General features: G+C 28.1%; 1 protein-coding gene across 1 annotated transcript; it reads right to left on the bottom strand.

Moving 5' to 3' along the window:
* Positions 1-12,911: 12,911 nt before the first annotated feature.
* LOC110637718 (NADP-dependent glyceraldehyde-3-phosphate dehydrogenase) lies at positions 12,912-16,801 on the bottom strand. Its single transcript, XM_021788014.2, has 8 exons — positions 16,533-16,801; positions 16,245-16,438; positions 16,032-16,160; positions 14,511-14,630; positions 14,292-14,428; positions 13,553-14,087; positions 13,343-13,459; positions 12,912-13,219 (listed from the first exon to the last, which is right to left on the bottom strand). Exons 1-8 carry the CDS (start codon positions 16,678-16,680, stop codon positions 13,106-13,108), a joined length of 1,494 nt encoding a protein of 497 aa, XP_021643706.2. The 5' UTR covers positions 16,681-16,801; the 3' UTR covers positions 12,912-13,105.
* Between the last annotated feature and the right edge of the window lie 4,809 nt (positions 16,802-21,610).

The following is a 21,610-nucleotide window of genomic DNA, read 5'->3' as shown; positions in this document are numbered from 1 at the left end:
ACATAATACATAAGAAAAATATGTCATTTAATCATATGAAATATTCAAAACAAAATCAGTTAAAAACTAGTTGTGCACAAACCTCTGATAACTGTCTCTTGGCTCTGACTCAGTGTTTCCTTCCCCTTCCCTGAGTCTTTGCTAACTAAGAAACACAATTTGAAGTGTTTCAGTACTCATTTAAACTGTCTCTAAGAATAAAGCTTAATAATTAACTTATTGAATTCTATTATTTCCTTAGTCAACCTAAGATGTTGACCCTCGATGTAGTCTAGGTGAATTAGGTTTTAATGTTACCAATATGTCACATTTTATAGCCTTTTTGTGTTGGTACATATTACTAAATTCATTTCCATATATATTGCGTTTTATTGCAATTTGTCGGATCCCAGTATACTAATTTGACCTAGCTCCCTCGGCTTTCGAGTTTTGGTCAAAACTACAAACTTGTAGATCTATGTCTTATTGCATGCGGGGCAAAATTTCAGGCCATTCTGAGTTATGTAGACCAACTTATGGTCATTTTACTATTGCTGGTCAAAATGCATCAAAATTGGTCACTTTAGGTCATTTTAGGTTCGGCCAATTTTTGGACCCGAAATTGTGCAAGCTTTTTGACTTGCCTATGGTCATTTCTGGGCTTTGGTGTCTTCATAATACTTGTAGATATATGTCTCAAATATTCATGGTCAAAATTTCAGATCAATTGAACCTGTTTTGAGTGAGTTATGGGCAAAACACTAACTACTGCCCAAATGGTAAATTTTAAGGCCTTAATTGCACTAATCCAGATTTGGTCACTTTTCAAGTTACCTTACAAGCAGAATTTTGGTAAGCTTCCTTCATGAAAGTTGGCACTTTTTGTGCCTAGTTTCACCTCCAATTGGTTTCATACCAATTGGAGCCACACACTTAAGGTTTTAGGCCCATAACATAAACTGCCCTATTGCATTTTGTTCATTACTCATCAAAGGACACTTTTAACATTTACCAAACTAAACATTCATGCCAATTCTGGTTTGTACCATAACCTAAACACAATTCACAACATATTGTTGGTCATTTTGGCAGCTTACAATCACCCTCAATATGCACCATTTAGTACATAATTTTTTTCAAGCTCAAATTATAACAATTCAATCACCTAACCTAGCTCATTTACATGTCCAACCTCACACCATCATACATATAACCAAGCTGCCATAACAACTATCACAATTCAACATTAATATTCCATAAACCAAACATGAATAACATCTTTATGGTTCACCAAACCAAGCTGCCGATTCATACATTACAGTCCATTAATTTCCAAGCTTCCAAATTCAAGTACACATTCACATATACTAAGTATACATCACCCAAATTAATTCCTACACACATAAACATTTAATCAACCCTTTAATCTACCATTTACAAGCAAGAATAAACTGTCCTCAAGGAGTTTCCATGGCTACCAAAAATACAACTCTCCCTTTAAACATCAAACTGTTAGTAGTATGCCCTAGAGCATATCATTTAGTATGTATCTTGTACATATTTTTATTAATAAAAGGCATTTTCACTTTTCCGTTTACATAATATATTTATGTGTAATAGAAAAGGTCCATTGATATTTTGTTAGAAATATTATTCTTAAGTTGTTAAGAATATGAGTGACAATATTTCTAGCACGAAGTATCATAAATAGGTTCACAATCGAGGATACTTCATAATAAGGACATGACTTATCCAGAAAGATTGTATTCATGTTTTTTTCCAAGTTATTTATATGAGATATAAATAAGATGGAATGGTGAGTCTCATGCCATATAACAAACATGATAGGCACTTATAAATGATAAGTAGGCCGAACCAGTGATACTTATGACAAGCACATGGAGTTTACTCTTGTCAATGTTTTGTCATAAATCATATCAGTGCATATAATCTTTAGACCTGAGGTAGCACAGTTATCTTGTATATAGGTAGTTTGAGTTTGATACTGCTTTCATACTTGTACTGTGTATGGGTATATGGGCATGTGTTGGCTCCTACTAGTTATATATGGAGGTAGGTGTTGATCAAGATGGAATCTGTTCCACTAAGTAAATAGAGATAAAATCCTATGTTCATTTAATTGTTCTTGATGTTTTAAGTTCCTGGCCAGGACAGATAGATTTATTCAGAAAAGAGTTTCTGATGAGAAAATCTTTTAATCAAGAACTGGAATTAAAAGAGAACATAATATTCATAGCAAATGGAGTTTGACATAAACCATGACTCCAGCTTGAGTTGGGATTTTGTAACAGAGAGATTCTAGTGCATGGTAACATATGATTATAAGTTCATTTAAGGTAAACCTTATTACTAATTGGGTGGCCATGGCATGCTATGCTAGGTGTTAACCATGGTCTATGAGGTTCATAAAATGATTTAGAGAAATCATTTATGGTAAGAAAGAGTTCTGATGATATTAAGAGTTGATATCATGTCTCATTGCCAATTAGTGATGAGCCTAGTAAGTCACACACATACACAAGTTATCACCTAATTAAATATGATTTAATTAATTAATTAAAGAGTTTAATTGATTAATTAGATAGGTTTGGTTTGCAATTAGTTTGCAAAGTCCCTAGCATGACTTGAAACCAAATCTAGATTATTGGATGTATAATATAAGTTAAATTTATATTTAAAGTGTTTAAATATGAATTTAATTAATGAGAAATTAATTAATAGAGATTAATTAATTAATTTATATTTGATATAAATTAATTAGAAGAAGAAAAATAATTATTTTGGGTTGAGAACTCAAAATTAAGACACAGGGGCATTTTGGTCATTTTGCAATGTGACACATGGCACCATGAGATGGTGACACATGGCATAACACATAAGCTTGCCAAATGTTTTTTTAATCATGTAAGATGATTAAAATCAATATTACATATAGGTTTGACACTTGGCACAATGTAATTGGGTCACTTAAACGTAGAGCTAATCAAAGGGTGACATGTGGCAAAGGTTTAATGTGTTAACCTAGCTATTTAAGTGTTGTTATGATAAAATAAAATACAACCAGCAGCCACACTCCTTTGTCACGCCATTTTGCAGCCCTCCCTCTATTCTTCTTCATCTCTCATCAATTCAAAGAGATTAGCCATCAATCTCTTGAATTAAGAACACTAGAAATTGTTTCTAGTGTCCTGTTTACATCTCTAATATCTTAAAAGGCAGAACTTGAATTTCTAATTAATAAAAAAGGCTTTAGAAGCTGTTCAAGGGCTGCCATAGGTGTTCTTGGTGTGGACAAGCTAGAGGGACAACATCTGATGTCCTGAAGACGAATCTCAAAGGCGCAGACACGCTGCAGTGCATTAAGAGGTTAGTGTAATCGTTCTTGATTTAATCTAGGGTTCTAAAATTAATCTGATTAATTTTAAAATCTTAAATGGCAAATACAGATCCAAAAACATATTAAAAGAGTTTTAATATATTGTTTATCATTGAAATCAAATAGATAAAAATAAATCTTGCATGATGCATGTGACCCTAGGTGAAAATTTTTAAATTCAATGGTATAAACTTGTGTTTTTCACGCTTCCGTTCCTTCACAAACCTCAAAATTCTTTCCACAATTCAAGTACCCATAACCTCCTCACAAACTTTAATGAAGCAATAACCAAAAACACAAACTTACCACTATGGAAATTCTTCAAAATCTCTCCAAAACTTGGTCTTCTTGTTGCCTATCTACTGCCCAAGGTGTATGGACAATCTTTAATGAAGGAAAGTGGGAAGAAAGGAGCTTGAATCTCCCATGCATGGAGCTTCAAACCATGCGTCAATGGAGATTTTTTTGGGAGCAAATTTCTGCTGGTTCTAAGGTTGAAGATGAAGATGTATTCTGCCCAAGATGATGAGTTAGTGGTCCACTTTGATGGGTGAGTGGAGCACTAAGCTTAAATTAAATATTAGTTTAATATAAGATTTCATTTTCCCACATTAAACTTCCCATTTTTGCTATTTACATTAGGTACCACTAATTTAATTTTTCATCACATTTTTCAAGTGTAATATCATTTATTTTTAATGGACATTTAGGTCAAAAGATAACTCGTGGTGTCAAATGACCACAATGCCCCTGTTTGGGTTGCATTCCTGATTTTTCGGTAACACTGGGTTTTATCCATTTTTCTATTTCTCACTTTTCTTTGTACTAATTAATTAATTTTTCTTTGATATTTCTAATGGTATTTATACTTCAATAGGTGTCTATTTAAGTCCTAAAAAATATTTTTCAGGGTTCCCGCGGTCCAGGGCTAGTCAACGGTCCACGTCGTGACTTCCCGATGCGGTCACCCATCGCTAGGGTTCTCGGCCCGCTTAACTTAGTTACATTTCTTTGCTATTATTTTTCCTTTGTTTTTCTTGTATTTTCTTTTCTTGTATTTTATTATCTTATGTCTCCTCACTCATATCGAAGTGTAGTTCTAGGCATCCTAGCTGTCCGGACAACACTGGTCACTGGAACAGTAGAACGCACTACCGAACTTATGGGTGTTACAGCGGTCTTTGCAACTAGAAGCCCTAAACCCGTGAAAAAATTCATGAAATAATTTTTGGGACTCCAGAGAAGAGTCATTGAGGTTTCTATGGCATTAGAATGCCAAGAAAAGGTTTAGAAAAAATTTTCAATCGGTACAGACGATTTTGGCTCAATAAGCCAAACTTTTGGTCATTTCGTCTTCGGAGATGATTTTTGACCGACTTGTCCAGTTAAGTAAATAATTATTATGATCTAAAATATGAATAAATATTACTAAAAATTTAATTGAAAATGAGTAGCAAAGAAAAGAAAAAGAAAATGAAAGAAATTGGGAATTATGACATTACATGATGTCATTAAAAATGCCTCCACCCAATCACCATTTGACAAACTAATAAAAATAGATAAAAATGAATTTAAAATGGGAAAAAGCCATCTTCTTCCCTAGAAAAATCTGCCGTCCCAAATCCTCCTCACCATTCTCTCTCAATTTTCTTCATTTCCACCATAGATCCACCATTCCAAGCTTTCAAACCACCACCCTCTCTTCACCAAAATTGTTGGAAACCTTGAGGGAACTTCATATCCAGCCTTGAAGTAAAGAAAAAACAACAAATTTCCAAGTGAGAAATCTAGCCTGAAGTGGAATACAAGGGAGAAGTGGAGTTTGATTGAAGTGAAGGGTGATTGAAGGTTGTTTGAAGCCAAGAGACCAAAGTTAGTGATATCAATCCCTTTGGATTTTGAAGTTGCACCAAATTGATTTAGGTTTTGCTAAATTGGGAATTTGATGTTATGTTGATAAATTGATGTGCTGAGATTAATTATGGAGTATTTCAAGTGTATTGAATGTAATAGAAGTTGGTAGTAGTGTGGAATGGGAGGTATTGGAAGTGTTGTGTTCATGCAGGATTTTCTAGACTTTAAGTTCAGTACATAAATGTGACCATAAGTAGAGTTAGGTTACTCCAATTGGTGTGAAACCAATTGGACATAAAACTTAGGACATAATGACACATTTTTTGTGAAGAAACCATGCCCAGAAAACCAACTTAGGATAACCTAAAAGCTGCCCCAATTCGGGTGACCAACATGTTGTCCCTGGAAAATGACCAAATGAACAGTATATGTTCAAATGGTCATAACTCAGTGTAAAAAAATTCAATTGATCTGAAATTTTACCAGCAGAAAGCTGAGACATAGCCCTACAACTTTCATGAAGAACACAAATCCAAATTTTGACCATAACCTAGTCAAATTGCTAACCAAACTTAGGTTACCAAATCTGGCAGAACCAGTTTTGCCTAGAATTCTGGATTCTGTCCAATCTAGCCAGTTATGGTGTTTAGGCCACAACTTGAGCTACAAAACTCCAAATAGAGTGATTCAAAAAAAGAAATGTAACTAGACACAATAAGGAACAACTTTCATGTAAACAATTTTATCAAATTCCTACTGTACAAATGACCAATGGAACAGTAAACCTAGGGTATGAAATCTGAAAATTTTAAATAATATAAGATAAGCTTTAAAATGGTATTAGAAATCAATACCAACAAAAATGAAATGCAAAATGTGGTATCTTGGAGAACTTAGATTCAATAAATTTATTATGTATTAAAAAGTCAATAATTTGAGTGAATAGTAATACAAAGACACAAAGTATAATAACTAAATTGGTAGAGGAAATTAAGGTATGAAATTTGGAATCCATGAAACATTCATGGATTACTTAGAATAGAAATAGTAATTCACCTAAATGACTTAATGAACATTTAAGTTATATGAGTATATAGTTAAGATTTGTATTCCCATTACTAGTAGGTCTAATAAAACATGAGTGATACCACTTGAATATGAAATAAAATTAACCTAGATGGATTGTTGAGTATAAATGGGATGAGATTTACATTAGGATTTATGTTTCCATTACAAATAAGATAATAACACTTTGTATGAGTTATGAATTCATATAAATATTGTAACGAATAAATGAATCACATTAAATATGAATGAAACATTAGTTCTCTTTATAAGAGAAAGGAAGAATGTTTTGAGTACAATGGTATATGAACACCATTGTTGTGAATTGTGATCAATATGAATGATGTAAGGAATGTATGAATATTATGATGAATGTATAAATTATGAAATTTATCATGAAATAATGAAGTCATAAAACACAATATATTAATATTTAATGATATTATGTGCCCTTGTATTGCCTAGACATGTGTGTCAGATTGGATAGTTTGGCATGCTAATAGGGTATTGTTTTAGCAGTACTGCGAAAGGCTTTATGCCTGTATTCATGGCTTTATGCCCGATTATGTGTTATCATGGCTTTTTAGCCATACTGACTGCATACGTGGTTGACTTTCTGCGTCCCATGGTATAACGGCCCGAGGCACCGCGGTGTCCAGTGCCAACGACCCGTTATCTAGTTTAGTCAGCCTGTCATAGGTCACTTGGGCAGTGAAATTTATTGAAATAAGTTAAGAATATTAGTAATTAAAAATACTATAAATTAAATAAATGAGTAAGATGACCTAAAATAAATTAGAATAGTTATTTATTAGAAAGAATCGAAATGAACTGGACCGATATTAAAATTTACTTATTATGAAATAATCTGAGATAACCTAGAAAGTATTGAGAAAATGCTAAAAGATTAGCAAAGAAAATTATAACATACATAAATATTGCAAATGTGACTTACATAATAATATAAGCATAAATTTATTATTTTTAGATCATTTTTTTATGTACATTATTACTGTACATTGACGAAATAAACACTTCCAAAGAAGACTAAATTAGGATAAAACATATTAAATTTTAAAAACCGCATGTGAAGTATAAATAAATCTTAATTATTTGAATTATGTTTTATTTCTATCTTTATTTGTATATTATTTCCTTATTATATTATTACACTACTAAGCAGCAATGCTTAGCGAGATGGAATTGTTTTCTCGCGCAGGTACTAAAGGTAAAGCCCGGATAAAAATATTAAACAGAGATTTTGGAGTTATGATTTGCAAAAATGCCTGAAGTATTCAAGGTTGTCACTTCCTCAGTAATACATGTAGATAGGACCCATATTGATCATATTTTATATTTTGTATAAAATGCTTAGAATATGATATTGTATTGTAATGTATATTATGAAAATGTAATTAATAGGAATGCGATGTAAATTAATAAATTAGCTTTTTCATATGTAATTAATTTATATATCACGTAAATTATGAAATTTTATAATTATTTTGTAAATTATATAAATTAAGGAAATTTAAAAATTTTGCTTATGTAATTTAAGAATGTTTGCATATGAATTGAGTATGAATGGAAATGTATGGAAATGATTATGAAATTGAAACGTATGGATGAGATCTGAAATATGAGAAAATTATGAGAATGATTGATGAGATAATTATGATTAGTATGGATAAGATTTTATTTTGAAAATATTGTTGAAATTCAAAAAAGTGAATATTGAAATACGCCAAACGATAATAAAATAGGGGAAATTCCGCTAGTTTCTCCGTCGAAAAATAATTGATATTAAATTAAACTAATTCAAAATTATTAAAAAAATAAAGTAAGATAAGTTAGGGTGCTCTGGCACCTATTGTAGCACGCCTTGCTCGGCTACACTGTAGTAGGGTGAGGGGTGTTACAATGTTACAGAATATAGAATTCTTATTTCAATTTAAAAATTTATATTTAAATATAAACATTAAGTGATATTTTAATTTAAAAAGAGCACAAATTTCATATGAATATAAGCATTATATCATTTAATAGATTTTTTATTTATTTGGAATTAACAATTTTTTATTGAAATTTTACATTTACTTTTAAAAAAATAATTATAAAAAAATTAAAAATACGTTATATGTTAATTTGACAAAGAGTATTATTGTAAATCGATTAATTGTATATATATTTTTACTATAATCATTCTAATTAAAAATAATAATATACTGACGTTAGTGTTTTTTTATTTTTCATTTTTTATATAAAAGGAAAATTTTAGTTATTAATTTATTATTTATAAATAATTTATTAATTAATATATTTGTCAATCTTATTTTTTAAAGTTTTTCTTTATCATAAGAAAATATAAAATTATGTAAATTATGTCAAATACAAATTAATAATATTGATACATATTGATATGGGGGTGCATAGTTAATTTTATCCAACAAAATTAAAAAAAAAATTCGAATAAAAAATAATTCCAAATAAAAAAAAATCAAAATTATATGAAATTATATCAAATTAAATTTATTTTATTATTATATGTATAAACTCGTAAATAGTATTGGAAAAAAATTAAATTTTTCATGCTAATTATATATATTTTATAAAAGTTATAAAATGTTAAAAACTAATTTATCTTGATGAAGTCAATACTTTATATTAAAGATATTTGACATGAAAATATATGAACTAATAAAATAATAAATATTTAAATTTATATATTTATAACACACTTATAATTATAAAATTATGTTATAATAATAAAATTTTCATAATAAATTTCACCTCTATAATTTTTTATTTTCATTAATATACTTTCTTTTTCATTAACTTAATATAAAGATAGTGCACATATAACATAAATGTAATAAAAAAATTAAAAATATTATATTATTATAATAATAATTAATATATTATAATAATTTTATATAAAAAAATTAAGAAAAATTATATATATAAATTACGAATACATATAACGAGTACTGAAAACGTGCAATGTATATTTAAAAAAAATAGTAACATACAAGTATGGAAAGGGAGGAGAACATTGACCTTACGCAAATTACTCTTCAATATTTATAGTATTTATAATTATATTTTTTTATTATTTAATTAATTTTTGAAGTTTATATAAATTTAAAATTTTTATAATTTAAAATTTAATTATCTATATACTTTTAGAGGTTATATAAATCTAAAATTTTTAATTATGCTTTTATTTAAATTCTAATTAATTTAAATTTTATTATAATATAATTTAAAATAAAATTTTATAAAAATACTTTCATGGCCTATATTATTTACAAGAATAAAAAATTATTTTATTTATATGAATAACATTTTTAATTATTATTAGTTATGAAAAAAATATTTTACTACAATAATATTTAAATTTATGTAAAAAAAAATTGCTAGCTAAATATATAAATTCTTTTACTAATTTTTTGAAGTTTTCTTTTGAATTAATTTCTTATAAGTCTATTAAAAAAATACTTTATATAATATAAATTTATATTTTTAATTACAGATATATTTTTAAAATTCTTAATTATTGCATTAATATATAAGTTATTGGTAAGCTTTATATACATATATAACGGAAAATATTATAAAAAAAATCAATATTTGTTGATTTATAAAAAAAATTTAATTATAATATGTAATATATAATAAAATTGTATGAATCTAATATTTTTAAATAATATATAATTACGCATAATAAAAAATTATATATATTTAAAAAAGTTAAATAAACAAACATATATTATTTAAAAAATTAAACTAAAATTAATATAATTAATAGGGTGACTAAAATTTATAATATTATTTTTTTATTTTAAAATGATACATTTTTAAAAATTTACAAATATTAATTTGTGTACATATTAAAAATATATAATTTTTTTAATACTATAGTCTCATCCTAGCTTGATAAATAGTAAATATATATAAAAGGAATTAAGAATCATATTTTGAATATAGAATTATTATTTTAATTTATAAATTTATATTTAAATATAAATACAAATTGATATTTAATATAAAAAGACTCTAATTTTTATATGAATACAAGTATTGTATTATTTAAGAAAATTTTTATTTTTTTAAATTTAACAACTTCCTCTATTTGAAATGTGATGTTTATTTTTAGAAAAATAATTATAAAAATTTAATTTAAAAATACATTATAAGTTAATTTGATAGGGTATTTTACTATAAATTGAATAATTGTTTATACATTATTTAATATAATCATTCCAATAAAAAATAATAATAATATACTAACATTAGAATTTTTTTAATTTAATTAGCATAGATTTTTTATTTTTTATATAAAAAGAAAATTTTAATTATTAATTTATTAGTATTAATATATTTGTCAATATTATTTTAAAGTTTTTCTTTCTATTATAAAAATATATGAAATTATGTAAAATAGTATATATCAAATAAAAATTAATAATATTAATATTTATTGATATGTATTTTCACAATTAATTTTTGTAAATAAAATAAAAATCAAATTAAAAATAACTAAAAATAAAAAAAGATCAATATTATATGAAATTATACAAAATTAAATTTATTATTATTATTATTATTATTATTATTATTATTATTATTATTATTATTATATAAACTCTCAAATAGAATTGAAAAAAAAATTAAATTTTTTACGTTAATTATATATATATATTTTAAATAATAATAAAGTATTAAAAGTTAATTCGTCTTGATAAATTTAACACTTTATTATTAAAGAAATTTAACACAAAAATATACGAACCAACAAAATAACAAATACTTAAATTTATATATATTTATAAAAACACTAATTATAAAATTATAATATAGCAATAAATTTTTCATAATAAATTTTACTTCTATAATTTTTTATTTTCATTGATAAATTTTTGTTTTCATTAACTTAAACTAAAAATTATAAGTGCACATATAATATAAATATTATGAAAAACAAAAAAAAAATTATTATATTATCATAATAATAATCTTATATTATACTAATATTATTTTATATAAAAAATTAATAAAAAATTTTATATAAAAATATTAAATTATGATCACATACAATGAGTGCAGAAAATGTGCAATAATATAATAAAATATGAGTAATATACATTCTTAATAATATAGAAATATATTATGAAAGAGATTGAAGTGGTATTTTTTATCTTGAAACAATAATAATTGACTGAAACAACTCTAATTTCATAAGTTTTTGAAATATGGCAATTCAAAGGGTGTATCAATTGAATAACATGAAATGCAGCAATACAAGGGGTGTGTAGTTGAATACTAACTATTTAACACATTTAACAAACGGATTTGGAGTAACTGTTGGATATGAAATCTCCATCAGTTATCCCAAACATCTAATCCAAACATCATCTTAGTTAACTTATGAATATGCAACTCAAATGAGATTTTAATATAGAAACTGATGGTTTTTAGAGAGAGAGAGAGAGAGTCTTCCTTCTATCTAAAATCCTCCACCATTTTATCTCATACTTATTTTTTTTTAATTATAATTACATATAAAGAGAGAGGGAGAGTTGAATTTCCATCTCTTAAATTCAATATATATGCAGCTAATGCAACATCTCTTCTTTTGAAACTACTTTGGGATAGCAATTGGTGATACTTTTTCATCAATAGTAATTTCTCTCTTCTCTTTATTATTATTATTATTATTATTATTATTATTATTATTATTATTATTATTATTATTATTATTATTACACTTCATTGTTTGGTTAGGAGTGCAGAAAGATAAGGTTTTTTTTTTTTTTTTTTTTTTTTTTTTTTTAAGCATAACTTATTTTGGTGATTATTATATGAGGCTTATAGAAAGACTACAAAGTTAAGCAATGACTCAAATTATCATTAAGTAAGCGTGTTTCCTATTATTTGGCCAACACAAATGATTCATTAATTCAATATGTATTTTTAAAACAAGATAATTGTTCATATATTTGGCTTCTAAGGTTTATGTTAAACTTTTCTAATATAAAATTTAATATTTTAAGAGTTGTACATTTGATTTGCATTTTTTTTTCATGAAAACTTTTATTTTCCTTCTAAAAAAAATTTAGAGATTTTAATAGAAAACAGGAGTTTAATATTGAAAGGGAATATTCGTAGATTAGGGATAGTAAAATAGGAACTTTAATGTGTTTATTTGGATGTTTCTCACTCCTTTTAGTTGGATGAATGAATTCCCACTTTCTATATATATATATATATATATATATATATATGGGAAGAAATTTCTTACCTACTCCACGATGTATAACACACACTCTACCAATAGAAAATTATAAAATTATCTGCATGTATTTTTAGGTAGGACTTACCATGATTTCAATCAAAATAACCATCATTGATTGGTTGGATGTATACACTCGGGTGTGTGTAAAAATTACTCATGTAGGGAATTGAGGTCGCGGAACTCAAACCTAACACGGTTAAGTGAATGATATGCCTTTAGCTACTTAACCAAGCCTAGCTAAGAAACTTCAAACTATTATCCTCTTATGAGCTTTTATATTCCATCATAGCTTTTGTTGTTTCCGAATCATTGCACAATAAATTGTATAAAAATATGCTTCAAAATGATTACAACTCATAAATTAATAGTCTTCATATGCCTGATATATAGCTGGGACATAATTAAGTAGTTTATTCTAAATTTAATTTATTTATTACACTCATTAACTATTATTGATCGATGAAGAGAATGCACGATACTTGTGATTATTGATTTTCTAATTCTAATGGATGATTCTAACCCATAGTGTAAGAAGGGCTTGGTAAATTGATAACAGTGCTCTTAACTTTGGTCATCAAGTTAATGCTGTTGGTGATGCCTTGTGATCCAATTCCACTATCCTTCAAACCCTGTAATCAAAGCATTTGTTACTTCTTAATTACAATGATTCAAAAGCAAAACAAAAGTATTTTTGAGCTTATTTCTTTCATCACAAGGCAGATTCTCAGACTACTAAGCTACTAGTCATTCACCTGGAAAGGAAAATGATCCGGTCCCCGAGCTGGTGCAGAGTTGATTTGAACCGTTCCTGTCTCCATTGCATCACTAATCAACACGGCTTTGTTGATGTCCTTTGTGAACACACAACCCTGCATTTTGTTAGAAAGTGTTAGTAACCTTGAGACCTCTTGAGACAATCTTAAGTTTTTATCACTAGCCTTTGGAGAACGATGGATACATACCTGGAGCCCGAAATTGCTAGCATTGCAATGGTGGATTCCTTCTTCAACAGAATTTATCCTTATAACGGGAAGAACAGGCCCAAATGGTTCTTCCCACGCAATCCTCATATCAGGTCTTACATTATCTAACAGCAAAGGCCAGATGAGATTGCCTTCTCTCCTGTACTCTTGGCAAAACGTTGCTCCTTTCTCTTTGGCATCCGTAACAAGTCCTTCAATGAAATTGGCAGATGATTCTGTAACCACTGGAGTGATGTCACAATCATCTTCTGGTGGCCCGACTCTTAGTTTTGCAACTCTAGCTTTCACCTTCTCTACTAGAGCATCAGCCACAGTTTCCATCACCAACACCACCTTTATTGCAGTGCATCTTTGGCCACTGTATGAAAAGCCTCCTTTAATAATGTTTGCTGCAACTAAATCAAGATCAGCATCTTCCAGCACAATGCAGGCATCTTTTCCTCCTAACTCCATCTGAAGAGGGATCATTCCTGACTTCTTCGAAATTGCAATACCAGTGTCTCCGCCAGTGAAGCTGACAATCATCGTAGCACAAGAGTATGCAACTCAGGAATTGCTCATTATGTACAAAAAATTAAAAATCTGAAAGGAAGGACAAAGAACCAACGAGCTTTAACTCAATGGTACTGAGTCCTCTCAAAGACCGTAAGAATAAGAGTTCGAATCCAAGTTGGAGCCAATCAATGAAAAAAAGGAAAAAAAGAGAAGAAGATTGTACCTTATGCAGTTGACCCCAGGATGCATAGTAAGGAAATCACCAATCTCAGAGCCTTTTCCAGTAACACAGCTGATTAGGCCTTTGGGAAAACCAGCCAAGTGAAAGCAGTGTACCATATGCAGGCAAGAGACAGCACCCTTGAAGGAAGCTAGTTAATTAGCCATTGATGGAAAATGAAATCAAAAATTTTTCTATGAGAAAGAAAGGTTGAAGGGGTACCTGAGTTGGAGGCTTGAGGACAAGGGAGTTTCCAGCAATCAATGCAGGAGCAATCTTTGAGACAGCAAGGTTGACAGGATAGTTAAATGGTGGAATGGCTAAAATCACTCCAAGGGGGATCTGCAATTGCAATACAAATGCAATGTTGTAGAAGTTAAATTACAGGAAAGGACATTTGGTTAAGGTTCTGAAAGAATTCTTGGTAGCAAATACTCTATGTCAAAGCCAATCTTATTGGACTATCATGAAATGAGCCTAAAAATTAAAATACACAGGGATTAAATTTTTGGGTAAATTATAAGTTGGTGTTTGAGGCATGTCAAAAAATCAAGAAACAATTTACTTTATGAGATTACATTACGTTGACAAAATAGTCTCTTTATCTAAATTAATGTTTATTTAAAATAATTTTAAAAAATTACATCTCTTAATCTTTTTTTTGTTAATAAAATATTCCATTCATATAATTTTATATTTTAGTAATTACTTATTTAAAATCTAGAAAAAGCATATTATTTTTTAATTAACTATTTTAGGTGTTTTACATTTAAATAATTAAATATTTTAATTATATTATTATTATTATTATTATTATTATTATTATTAAATTTTATGTTTAAAAATAAAGTGTTTCTTAAAATAAAGTTTGAATTGACATATATTTTTATTAATAAAATATAATTTAAGAAATGTAATTTTTTGCAAATTATTTTAATTTAACAGTAATTTAAATGAAGGGACCAATATGTTAATGAAATGAAATATCAGAAATTAAATTATTTTTTTATAAGAAATATAAGCATTGCTCTCCAATTTTTGATATATTTCTGTAATTTAGATTTTTTTTTTATGATTAGGCCAAAATAAAATGCTCTCCTCCAAGATGAGAGCAAAATTAATAATAACAATAATAATAGCGTGATAAATCCAACTCATATTTAATTAATTTGATCTAGCCAAGTTTGAGTTACAATTGAGGCTACCAATAAAAAAAGTTCATATTAAAATTTTTTTATAATATTGATAATTAGGCCAATTACTAAGAATTTGAAGCCAAATTCAGTTAGTTTCCATCTTTAGCTTTCGGCTTCCTCATTTCCCCATACTCCCACACCAACAAACCTAATTACTGGGCCATGCTCTCAGACGAATATGGATGGTCTCAGGATTTCATTTTTTATTTATTTGTTTCTCATTGAGGATCTCCACTTCTAATGGTCGAATAACATCGCTTCCATCTTTTTTTTTTTTTTTTTTTTTTTTTTTTTTTTTTTTTTTGAAATAAAATTTTAATCATAGGATTCTCTGACTCGCTGATCTTTTTTAGTTGCTTTATGATTTATTTTTATTTTTATTTTTTTTTTCAGAGAACACAGTCCTGTAAACAAACCAACTTCTTCAGTGCAAAATTCTTTGTCCAATCCCAAAAATTGTCATCAAGTCATCTCCATAATTAACTCATCATTGTACATGAGATCAGAAAATTAAAAATATGCTGTGAGGACTGAGGACTGACTATACCTTAGAAGTGAGGCAGTATTTTGTCCTCTCATTGCCAGGAAAACTATCAGAGACCAAGAACTTGCCTTCTCCTAGAATCCTCACCCCTTCTTCAGCAGTGTAGGAAACAAGATCCCCAGACCTCACAACCTTCAGGAAATCAGAAAAATTAATTCCATTCTTCATCACTATCAATGCACAGAACGCTTAGTAACTAATTAATTAAATATATACCTCAGTGACTGCATCTTTGGCAGGTTTTGCAATTTCTTTCACCAAGCACTCAGCAATTGGAGCCTTATGCTCTTTCAGGATAGCAGCTGCCTTGTGAAGTAGCTCTGCTCTCTTCCAAAGTGGAGTTCTAGCCCAAGCTTTCTGTGCACTTTTGGCTGATTCCATCACCTTGTTAACCTCTGCTTGGCTGCAAGCTGTGTCAAAAATCATGAAAGGTTACTAAAAAAATTTAGCACAATGGTACTATTGTAGTCTCCAGGGCTGTGAGAAAGAAACAATGGAACTCACCCTGAACCTTGTACTGAGTCTTTCTTGTAGTGGGATTGATAATAGCAACAGATTTTCCAGAAGAAGATTTCTTCCATTCTCCATCAGAGTAGTACTTGTACACAGAATCTCCATCCAAAATCTCTGCAAAAACTATAGTCCCAGCCATGGCGAGAGACAAGAATGGCCAAAAGGAACAAGGAGTCTCCGCGTGTGTGGTGTGAGTTTGGTGAATATGTGGTTCTGGTATGTTTTTGGTATATATAGGGTGAAGGTGAGCCACGCTTAGCTATTTAGTCCTCAAATGGTTGGGTAGGTGGTTCAAAGCTTGCCATGTGAGCGTTTCATTGTCCTTGCTTCTGTCGTTTTACACATTTCTGATCTTCGATTTATTTACTTCATTGCCCCTCCAGTTAAGAAATTAATGGAAAGTTACACTCGTTTTCCATATGCTTACACGTGGACACCTCTAATTTTTCTAACAACTCTTTATTATTATTATTATTATTATTAATAAAATATTTTTGCTGTATTTTTAAAAAAAATAATTATATTAATTTTTACTAAGTAATTGATAAAAACATTATTTTTACTAAAAGAAATTTTTTTAAAAATAATATTTGTTATTACTAGTATTAAAAATAATAGAAATTATATATTATTTACTTTTATAAGTCTCAAAATATTGGAATCTGAAATTAATCCAATATTCTTAAATCATAGTGTTTTATTCTGAGTAGAATTAAAAAAATAAATAAAATTAGTTCGATTGAATTAAAAATCAATTTAATGATATATTATTTGAATTTAATTAGATTTATTTTTTATTAAATGACTAAAAAATAATTATAAAAATTCTGAAAAGCTAATTAATTTTCCAAATTTAACTACAAACTTATAATTCTAGGTCTACGGCAGAGGTTAACTTAATGATTGCAGCTGGAGAGACAGATTTCTTTCAATTGTTTATAAAATTTCTTTCTACTTGCTTAATTTAATTTTTTTTCTATTTTTATTTTTTTGTTAAAACCAATATGCTGAAGAAAGATTTCTACTTTAGTAAATAGGTCGGAAATTGTTCTTAAGGGAAGAAATTGCGTTTGATTTTGAGAGAATTCAAATTTGATTTTAGAAAAAATTTGTTAAAAATAGTTATAAACTTGAATAAATTAATATTTTATAAATCATAAAATAGACATGAAGAAATATTTTATTGAATTAAAAAAGTGTTAAAAAATCTAAATGATATTTTATCAAAGAACAATTAAATAAAAATTTTGAAATTTATAACTTACATGTCACTTGTCAGTAATGATAGATCCAGGCTTGGCACAAATTCCCAACTATAAAATAACAGTGTGAATGAAGAAGCTGCTTTGCTTCTACCCAGTACCCGCCTGCTGTAGAAAGAAGAGAATTAGGATAATTTCCATCGCCACATCATCTCTTATGTATCTTCATACTGTATTGGCACTTCCAAGTTCCAATCTTCATGCATCTGTAAGCATATGTTCCAATTTAAACAGAATTATATTATATTATATTTTATTGTTCTGCACATTAATTTATGGCTTACATCAGATTATCCTTTCTTTACGGGCATATCTCATTCAAAGGTATGAATGTGATCCAAAAATTCTTATCTCCTACCTTGCAGTGCTGATATATATATATATATATTTGAGACCATACCCCTACAATTATGGTGTGCCTTGCCCAGTCGCATATGGAAACTTCTTCTGTTCTGTTCTCTTCTCCAACTTCTTTGATCTCTCTATATGTCATCTGGATTTGGCCATTTTTGGTGGTTTTTTTTTTTAAAGGTGTGGACCCAAATGGTGAGGATTAAAGATCAAAGAGTAAATTATTATCAGGTATCCATATTTTTTTAAAATTAATTATTTAATTTTATTTTTTGAAAACACAAATGAAAAATCCTGTATTATATAAGTTAAACTTTATAATCTTTCTGTTAAAGAAAACGTTACTCAACTTATTTTAACCTTAAATATTTATACCATTTAGTTATGTAATTTTAACCATCCATACTACTTAGTTTTTTTTACTAAGCTAAAATAATTTGACTAATATTTTTTTTTGACAAAAACCTAATAGAAGAATTAAAGAATTTGATTTTACAAAATATAAGAATGTTTTAATGTTTTTTTTTTATTTTAAAAAATAAGGACTAAATAATTAATTTCGACAAATTATAGGAACATGACAGTAATTTACCCAAGATTAAAATGGTCCATAAAAAAAGTGGAATGTGTCTGATATTAAAAATTCTAAATGAATTTTCATTTAAATCAAATATTAAAATTTTAGATCTACAAATAAATTTCACAAAATTTTATAAAATTTTTTTATGCCAACGACTACCTAACTCCAAATGTAGCGAGTCCAACCAATTTCCTTTCTAATTGATATGAATGGTAGACATTGGATGCATGCTCTTTTCAATTCTATGTTTGGAATAATCCTTCACTTCACTGTTGCTTCTTGTATAGCATGACATCCCATTCCACTTATAGAAATGCTAGAATAATTGATCTTCAAAGCAATGGCTGAGTTCTTTTCCATATTATTTTGCTTTTTTTTCCTTAAAAAAAACAAAATAAACATTTTGTTTGATTAATTGGGAGTGTTTTTTTATTGAATATTCTTATTGTTTTTTTCATGATATTTCTTGTTCAGCTGATCAGCAAATAAAAAGGAATAAAATCTTTAAATTTCCCTTTTCTAAAAATCCATGATTTTAGATGAAAATCATATTTGTGTGCAATAATTATGATTTTTTTTTTAATAATCGGAAGATTCTACATGGGCATCATTAAAATGTCAGTAATTAGCATTTGATCTTCAAATTGCTAGTTTAGGAATTTGATAAATTTGCCGCTGCAAATTTAGATTATATATAGTGATTGTCAATCTAATTGTTTACATCATCATCAATTAACATATATATTCAGTGATATTGAAGTTTTTTTTTTAATTGTAAGGTCTCAAATTCCAATTTAAATCAGAGTGAATTGTAAAAAAAAAAAAAAAAAAAAAAAAAAAAAAAAAAAAGAGTATTTGAGAATGGTAGATGGAGTCCAATGCACAGAAAGGTTTGCTGAAACATGAAAGCAATTCTAATAGTATATGCTGGTTGATGGACTGGCAACACTTTCTTGGTGTAGGTTGAAAGCAGGAGTTCAATGTCTTGGGAAAGCCACAAATCTTGTAATGGGTGGTGCATGAGTTGAATCAACGATCAATCCATCATCTTACTTTGGAGTTTGGACCACAACTCACAAGGTTAAAAGAGATGAGAGCAACAAATATACTTTGTATTTATGGACCACTCTGTACCATTTCATTCTTACCTATGTAGCCCACCCGTACCACCCATTGAGACTGACCTTTTGTTGGATCTGTCACCTCTCAACAGATAGCTTTCTTCAATTTCATAGATGATAAAACCAGTAACTCCATTAAAAAATATTGATATGGCACATAAAAAAAAAGTCTGTTGGTGGCTTCCATATAAGAACCCAAAACTCAAACACCATCATGAATCGAACAAAAAATTACAACCAATGAAATTCAAATCCAAAATCCAAACGCAAAATCTAATTAAAATTTGAAATCAAGTAAGAATTGGTTCTGATAACCTTTTATGTTTAGGATTGGATTTTATCAAGTTTATTGTCGAATATGAAATGCAAGTAAATTAAGGTGATAATAATTTTTATTTAAAATAATTAAAATTTGTTCGATTTAAATATTAGCCTAAGTGCTTTCAAGTATGATATCTTTATTTAATTTAATACTGTCATTGTGAAGATATAATAAAAACTGAAATCACTTATAGATCTGAGCTTTGAAAATTCAACATTATTACATTCATAAGTCTTTCATAATTTCATTTTGATGACTATTGAGTATTAAATAGAGAAAAGATTTGATAGTAATGAGAAGAGAAAGTGCGTACGTGACTAAAACTAACCAATTTGATCAAATAACTAAGAATTTTAATTCATTATGAATATAAGTTTGGAAGTAGTTGATAGTATTAGTAAGATTAGACCAGCCAAAAAATAAAGTAAAAGAATATGTAAAAAAAAAAAATTCCATTAAATTTTCAAAATTTTAATAAATTTGAATTATTTTTTTATACATTTTGAAATTTTAACCAATTCTATCGTGATTGAAAGAATTGAATAAAATTACTAAAATACGATAATGTTTGACTTTTTTTTGGGTCAATAGGCCTTTTTATTATTGGTATCAAGTTGTATTATCCGTCCCATGGGTTCTGCTGGTTGTTAATTCCTGATTTTTGTTGTTGGGATCTTGTGTCTCATGTTCTCACGTGGACATGAAAATCTAATTAGTGTTGGCTTGCACGGAGGGCAACCCTCTCAACTGGCTCCGTGAGCTTGGGCAATAAGTTCCACACCTTCCCTGGGAACAGTTTTGCTTGCTTAGAATTACAGGCAATATTTTGGTGATGATAATGCATGCAAATCAGGTGAAATTGGTTGCCAATCATCAGATGAGTTATATGAGGCCGAGATCAACTATGGTCACGGTATACCAAAGGTGTGAATCAGACCGTGGAAAGAGGGGAAGAGGAATTTCATCTTAATGATAGAATTTGAATATACAAAAGGGTCAGCTATTCTTGCGCCCAAGCCCACCTTCTATTATAAGACCATATCATGGTGACATACATATGCACTGGTTAGCTTAGCTTATTCTACAATTGATATTAATTTTAAAACTATCCATTTACTATACAATAACACCTAAATTTTAATTTGAAATTAATTGGCAACGATTATATGTATTCTTTTTTGTTATTTAATTTTATTTGAGATTAATTTTATATTAATATTTTAAAATTATAAATATTTTAATATTATTTTCCTTCACATCATTTTAGTTTTTTTTTCCTTTTCCTTCCTCACTCCTATCAATAATTTATCACATTTCCATATTAGATCATTTGATTCTCTCTATTGGACATGACCAAACCAATTTAGTCAATACTCTCTCATTTTATCCTCAATTTGTGCTACATGCATATATTATAGACCCCAAAGTGATTT

Source organism: Hevea brasiliensis, chromosome 17 (assembly GCF_030052815.1).
Source record: "Hevea brasiliensis isolate MT/VB/25A 57/8 chromosome 17, ASM3005281v1, whole genome shotgun sequence".
Lineage (NCBI taxonomy): Eukaryota > Viridiplantae > Streptophyta > Magnoliopsida > Malpighiales > Euphorbiaceae > Hevea > Hevea brasiliensis.
The sequence above is the reverse complement of the archived record's forward strand: the minus strand, read 5'-3'. Positions and strand labels throughout refer to the sequence as shown.